At 46.0% G+C, this 7,500-nt stretch overlaps 1 protein-coding gene across 5 annotated transcripts in view; it reads left to right on the top strand.

Moving 5' to 3' along the window:
- Positions 1–1,898: 1,898 nt before the first annotated feature.
- The window catches only part of raskol (Ras GTPase-activating protein raskol), a 41,620-nt gene continuing 36,018 nt past the window's right edge, over positions 1,899–7,500 (top strand). For all 5 annotated transcript variants that reach the window (XM_076195240.1, XM_076195241.1, XM_076195242.1 and 2 more), the window contains exons 1-2: positions 1,899–1,952; positions 3,095–5,353. In XM_076195240.1, the coding sequence (XP_076051355.1) occupies positions 3,212–5,353 (2,142 nt within the window). In that variant the 5' untranslated portion in view covers positions 1,899–1,952; positions 3,095–3,211. The remainder of the gene's footprint in view (positions 1,953–3,094; positions 5,354–7,500) is intronic.

Genomic DNA, 7,500 nt, shown 5'->3' with positions numbered 1-7,500 from the left:
CCTCCTCCTCCTTCCTTTTCTTCTCCCATGTCTTCTTCTGTTTCTTCTTCTATTTCTTCTCCTCCTCCTCCTTGTTCTTCCTCTTCTTCTCTCTTGTCTTCTTCTTCTTCTTCTTCCTCTTCTTTTTCCTCCTCCTCCTACTCCCTCTTCTTCTTTCCTCCTTCTCCTCCTCCTCCTCCTCCTCCCTCTTCTTCCTCTTCATCTTCATCTTCATCCTCTTCTTTTCCCTCTTCTCCTCCTCCTCCTCCTCCTTCCTCTTCTTCTTCCTCTTCTTCTTCTTCATCTTGTTCGACATTCTTAAGATGACGAAAGATGTTTTTTTTTATGGAACTGAATTTCCTGGATTTCCAGAGAGAGAGAGAGAGAGAGAGAGAGAGAGAGAGAGAGAGAGAGAGAGAGAGAGAGAGAGACCTCAATGATGATGCACAGAGGGATCTAACACACACACACACACACACACACACACACACACACACACACACACACACACACACACACACACACACACACACACACACACACACACACACACACACACACACACACACACACACACACACATGGAGGGGGGGAAGGTGGGAGGAATGTTTATTTTTGTCCTCCCCAATTGTTGTACCTTCATTCTTTCTCCCCCTCCTCCACTCTCCCCCCTCATCTCCCCCTCTCCCTCCTCTCCCCCTCCTCTCCCTTCTCTCCTCCTCTCCCTTCTCTCCTCCTCTCCTTCATCTCCTCCTCCTCTCACTCATCTCCCCCTCCTCTCCCTCCTTTCCCCCTCCCTCTCCCCCCTATACCCTCTCTTCTATCCCAAGTATACAAGTGGCGCGTTGGTTTCCACCTCCTTCCACTCCCATCATCTCCATTTTCCTCCACGTGGTGGGAGTAGGAGGTGGGAGGGAGGGGGAGGTGGAGGAGGTGGGAGGGAGGGGGAGGGGGACGAATTCCCGTTTTTCATAAGTTGGCGAATCTTTGATCACTTGGATTTAGAATTTTTCATAAATATTATCTTTTTTATTTTTTATTTTGATGTTTCGCTCTCTCTCTCTCTCTCTCTCTCTCTCTCTCTCTCTCTCTCTCTCTCTCTCTCTCTCTCTCTCTCTCTCTCTCTCTTTACCTCTTGAGGCGGCATCACCTCTTAGGCGCCACTTGAAAAGCCTTTTGAAATCGTAGAAAACGGATTGAGGGTCCTTAATATGCATACACGTTGCTTTTTGCGGGTTGCCTGCATGCCAGCACACATACACACACACACATACAACTCTCTCTCTATCTCTCTCTCTCTCACTCTCTCTCTCTCGCTCTCTCGCTCTCTCTCTCTCTCCCTCCCTCTTTCTCTCTCTCTATCTCATCTTTTTCTTCTTCTTCTTCTTCCTCTTCTTCTCTTTCGTCTTCTTATTATTTTTCTTCTTCTTCTTCTTCTTCTCCTTTTTCTTCTTCGTCCTCCTCGTCTTCTTTTTCTTCGTCCTCTTCGTCTTCTTCTTCTTCGTCTTCTTCTGCTTCCTCTTCTTCTTCTTCGTCTTCTTCTTCTTCTTCTTCTTCTTCTTCTCGTCAGATGAATGCTTTCCTGGAAAGATCAGGCATGCATGTGAATGTGCACATACACACACACACACACACACACACACACACACACACACACACACACACACACACACACACACACACATACACACATACGTACACACACAAAATATATATATTCACGAAGAGAAATATACACGCACACACACACACAAGAAGAGAAAAACGCACACATGTACACACACACACACACACACACGCATACACGCGCACAGTACAGTCAGACATGAAGTATATCCGGCCGTGGAGGAGGAGGAGGAGGAGGAGGAGGAGGAGGAGGAGGAGGAGGAGGGAGTGAAGGATGGAGGATTAGTCTGCGTCTTGGCACGGTGAAGAGCGGGTGTCCTATCCTTGCGCGGGATTCGAATTTCCTTGTATATATTTGTGCACACTTTTGTTACTTTTTGTTTTCGTTTGTTTTCGTTTGTGAATTGGTTTTCGGTGTTGTGACGTTTAGGGAGAATTTAGGGAGTATTTAGGGAGGAATCCTTTTTTCCCTCCCTAATTCACTCCCTAAAACTCCCCTCCCTCCCTAACTCCCTCGCCTACTCGCATGGCAAGTTGATGTGTGTGTGTGTGTGTGTGTGCGTGTGTGTGTATGTGTACGTAAGGATGACACAGTTATTTGTGTCTCGTTGTGACACACACACACACACACACTTAGTGACACATCAAAACAGGACATCCATAGCGACGCGTCATATTAATTTGAAAATTAACGACATGACGTCACATCGTCCATTCGAAAATTCAACGACATGACGTCACATCGTCGTTTCGAAAATCCAACGACATGACGTCACATCGTCGATTCGAAAATCCAACGACATGACGTCACATCGTCGTTTCGAAAATCCAACGACATGACGTCACATCGTCGTTTCGAAAATCCAACGACATGACGTCACATCGTCGATTCGAAAATCCAACATGACGTCACATCGTCGATTCCAAAATCCAACGACATGACGTCACATCGTTGATGCGAAAATCCAAGGACAAGACGTCACATCGTCGATTCCAAAATCCAACGACACGACGTCACATCGTCGATTCCAAAATCCAATGACAAGACGTCACATTCCAAAATCCAACGCCATGATGTTACATTGTTTATTCGAAAAAACCAACGACATGACGTCACATTGTTGATTCGAAAACCCAACGACATGACGTCACATCCATTCGAAAATCCGACATGACGTCACATCGTCGATTCGAAAACCAACGACATGACGTCACGAAGAACTCTATACTCTCTCGAAGAGAGCGATTATAGTGAAACTTAACTTCAAATGAGACTTGAATTGTTAATTTCTGAGAGGATGTTTACTGTTTCTGTGTATATGATTCATATATGTCTGTTCAGTCGGAACTTTTTATCGCTCAAAAGTCGTACTAATAGACATGGAAAAACCGTTCGAACCAAAAAAAAAAAAATTTATATTTTCATTTATTCATTTATTATTTATTTATTTATTCATTTATTAACCAATTTTTTTCTTTGCGCGTTCAGGTCTTTAATTAATTAATGAACAAAAAAAGGAGAACGAGCAATTGTAGTTAACTGTACACACAAGGACAACATCTCCCAGGCCGGCGCCCTGCCCATCCCTAAGGGGCCGAGAAGGAGATGAACCAATCTACTAATCTACCACTCATTGACAAGAAGGAAGCTTCCTCCTCCTCCTCCTCCTCCTCCTCCTCCTCCTCCTCCTCTTCCTCTTCCTCCTTCTCTTCCTCCTCCTCCTCCTCTTCCTTTTTCGTCCCAATTCCTGATCCAGAATGTATTTCTTCCATTATCAACGCTCCCTCCAAAAATCCCATCACCTCCAAACCCTCCAACGCCTCCAAAACCTCCAATTCCACTCTAAAATCCACCTCCACATGTAGCAAGTCCACATCATCAACCGCCTCCTCCAAAAACCCCTCCACACACTCCAAAAACGCATCCACCTCCTCCAAATCCACTTCTTCCTCCAAATCGCCTTTACAGTCCACTTCATCCATCAAGGCCTCTTCCACCACTTCTGCACCGAAATCCACCTCCTCCAAATCTCCCTCCACTTCCTCTTCCACCTCCAAACCCTCTTCCACTTCCTTCAAACCCTCTTCCACATCCTCCTCCAAACCTTTTACATCCTCCTTCAAATCCACCTCAGCCTCCAAATCGTCTTCCACCTCCACTTCCTCCTCCAAACCGATTTCCAATTCTTCCTCCTCCTCCAAATCCTCTTCTTCCACCTCCAAACCACCTTCCACCTCCTCCTCCACCTCCAAACCTCCTTCCACCTCCTCCTCCACCTCCAAACCTCCTTCCACCTCCTCCTCCACCTCCAAACCTCCTTCCACCTCCTCCAAAACCTCCTCCTCCACCTCCAAATCCACCCACCACTCGTCCTCCACCACCTCCTCCTCGAATCATGTGAGATCTTACACTCGAGGGGGACAAGGTCCACCTCCAGCTCCTTCTTCGGGAACTGGCGTCGTCCGAAGGAGCTCCTCGACTTGCGGCGACTTGAGGAGGAGGAGACAAGTCGAGGGGGACCTGGACGCGGGACCCTTGAGGAGGAGAGTCCCCCACGAAACCTCAAGTTTCAGAGTCAAGGCCGACCTTCCCCCTTCAAGGAACACCTCCAAGTTCCTGAGGTCGATTTCCGAAGTCTGCGTTCCTCCAAAGAAGGACTCGAACCACAAACCCGAGTCCCACTCGAAGGTTGGGTCGTCCTCCAAATCGAGGTCCTCCTCGGAGAAGTCCGTGGAGGAGAAGTCCCCGGGCTATAAACTCTCCACCTCGAGGTCTTCCATCGAAGTTGGACCTTCGAGGTCCACCTTGAACCCCAAGTCGTCCTTGAATCCCAAGTCGTCCTTTAGGGACCGAAGGCAACCGGAGATTAAGTCGAGGGGGACTCAACTCCTGAGGTCCATCTCGGAGGTCTGTGTCCCCTCGAGGAATAGGGCGAACCAGAAATATAAACTCCTGACAGAGTCGTCCTCCAAAAATGAGAGCTCCTCCTCCAAATGTGCCCCTTCCGTGTCGTCCTCCAAAAACGTCGACATGTGGCATTTGAAGCTCTCAGATGAGAGGACCCCCTCCAAGGGGGTGACCTCCCTCTCGTCCTCCAAAATCGTCACTTCAATGTCCTCCTCCAAATCGTCCTCCAAATCGTCCTCCAAGGAACGCAACATATGGTACAAGAACCAGCCCGAAGTGAGGTCACCCTTGAAGCTGAACTCTTCGGAAGTCAGGTCACCCTTGAAGCTGAGTACTTCGAGCTCATACTCGAGAGGTCTCCACATGTGGTACGAGGACAAGCCGGACGGGAAGTCGATGTCGAGACTGCAAACCTCGAGGTCCTACTCGAAGGACTTGAACTTGTACGCCAGCAGCATGACCTCGTCCTCAGACCTCCGCCCCGTGAGAGCCTACTCGAGGTCCTACTCAAGGGACCAGATCATCCTCACCAGGTCCAAACCAGCTCCTCCTCCTCCAAACTTCGTACAACCTAGGTCGACCTCAAACACGGCATCTCCTCCTCGATGGCGGTTAGCGGCGACGCCGAGCGCGGCCGAGTTGGAGGAAGACCTGAGGTTGGATTACCGACGTCCGTGGCTGAGGGCGACGCCCCTTCCGCCTATGAGCTCCCTGAAGAAGGGCGTGAAGGTGGGCGAGGTGCTGGCCGCGGGCGGGGTCGCCCTCGCCCAGGGCTGCGTTAAGGGCGTCAAGTGTGATCACACCAATGAGGACGACCATGTCTACTCGTTCGGGAACTCGGTACGTAAGTCGAGGATGAGTTGTACGTAAGTCGAGGATTTGTTCGTAAGTCGAGGAATTTGTTCGTAAGTCGAGGTATTGTTCGTAAGTCGAGGATGAGTTGTTCGTAAGTCGAGGAATTTGTTCGTAAGTCGAGGACTTGTTCGTAAGTCGAGGATGAGTTGTTCGTGAGTCGAGGAATTTGTTCATAAGTCTAGGATTTGTTCGTAAGTCGGGGAATTTGGTCGTAAGTCGGGGATGAGTTGTTCGTAAGTCGGGGAATCGGTCGTAAGTCGAAGAAGGTTTGTTCGTAAGTCGAGGTGTAGTTCGTAAGACGGGTTAGGTCGAAACAGCGTTTGAATTATATTTTTGTATTTGTCAAAGCTAGGAATATGGGATATAATCATTATTATTATTATTATTATTATTATTATTATTATTATTATCACATGTTAAGATATAAGCTTTAGATAGAGAAATTTGCAGGAGTGACGTGGCAGAGGTTGGCATGAGTACACATCCCATAGATATTATGTAGTAGTGGACTGAGCGGGTAATAACATACATACAAACGTCTTGGATCACGTGTTGGACTCGTGATCAACAACTATTTCCCTCCCGGAAGAGAGCTCATATATATATGATATATATATATATATATATATATATATATATATATATATATATATATATATATATGGGTAATACTGTGACCTTACACGCACACACGTACACCCAACTCCCCGCCCACGAGAGAGTAACGACTCGAAGCGCAACGGTATTGAAATTATTTAATCCCCGGGCGGGATTCGAACCCGGACGGCCGTAGTGTGTGTGTGCGCATGCGCAATGACCCCAATCGGTCAATTAAGGTCAATTTCCGAATCATTAAAAAAATAATAAAAAATAAAAATAAAATAATTTTTTTTTATTTCTTCACTCTTGAATGGAACTGTTATACCCAGCTGTGCACCGACTGTGCAGCTGATTCTCCTTCCCCCTCTCCCCCTCCCTCCCCCCCTCTCCCCTCTCTCAAGGTCGGGGGGTCCCGTCAAATGTGGGTTGCCCGCTCTGTGTGTGTGTGTGTGGGTTAGAGGAGGCAACCCACGTTCCCATTGGGTGGCCTTGTGGGTGACCAACACACCAATTATTATTATTATTATTACTATTATTATTATCATTATTATTATTATTATTATTGTCATTATTATTATCTTTAAGTTTCTGTGTGTACGTGTGTGTGTTTGTGTGTGTGTGTGGATTTAGTCTCAAGGTCAATTAGTAATATTGTGTGTCAGTACACACACACACACACACACACACACACACACACACACACACACACACACACACACACTCAAAGACTATACAAGAATATATCTAGGCAAAGAGACGATATAGAGAAGTTTGCATAAGTAACGTGGAAGTGTACACACACACACACACACACACACACACACACACACACACACACACACACGTACGTACGTATATATATATATATTATATACATATATATGTATATATATATATATATATATATATATATATATATATATATATATATATATGAAGAATCTGAAAAACAAACAAATAAATAAATAAATAAATAAATAGAAAACGGAAATATCCTCCCTCGTCCTCCTCCTCCCCTCCCACTCCCTCCATCTTGCACGTAGTCCGTTTTTCTCACAGTATTTTCTGAATTTCCCCCCCTCTACATCCGGCAACGGTGCTTACGTATCCGGGGGAAGTGGTATATGATGGTATATCGTGGTGGTAGGCTGCACGTACCAGTGAATGTATTCTACAATAGGTATGAGAGCTGTTGTATTAATGATACAACACGATCATACAAGAGAAATATTCGTATAAATGAATGAATAAATTCTGATTTTTTTTTGTAATCAATAGATTCTAGTTTTATTTAGATAAATTGATAAATTCGCGTTTTCTTCCTGATAGAAAGCAACTGTCGGCCCGTTTTCTATTACGAAGAACTCCGCGTGACGTCATGTGGAATATTGAAAATTAACTTAATCTCGTTAGAAGATCGTTAAACTCGTGTCCGGTCGCAGGATATGGTCAATTAACCTAGTCCAGCTGAATGTGTGACGTCATAGGTTCGGGATATGACGTCATCGATCGGTATGTGACGTCATCATTGG

The sequence above is a fragment of the Oratosquilla oratoria genome, chromosome 12, assembly GCF_046742065.1.
Source record: "Oratosquilla oratoria isolate Oo_2021 chromosome 12, ASM4674206v1, whole genome shotgun sequence".
In the NCBI taxonomy this organism is placed as follows: domain Eukaryota; kingdom Metazoa; phylum Arthropoda; class Malacostraca; order Stomatopoda; family Squillidae; genus Oratosquilla; species Oratosquilla oratoria.
Note: the sequence above shows the minus strand (reverse complement) of the source record. Positions and strands in the feature narration are given on the sequence as shown.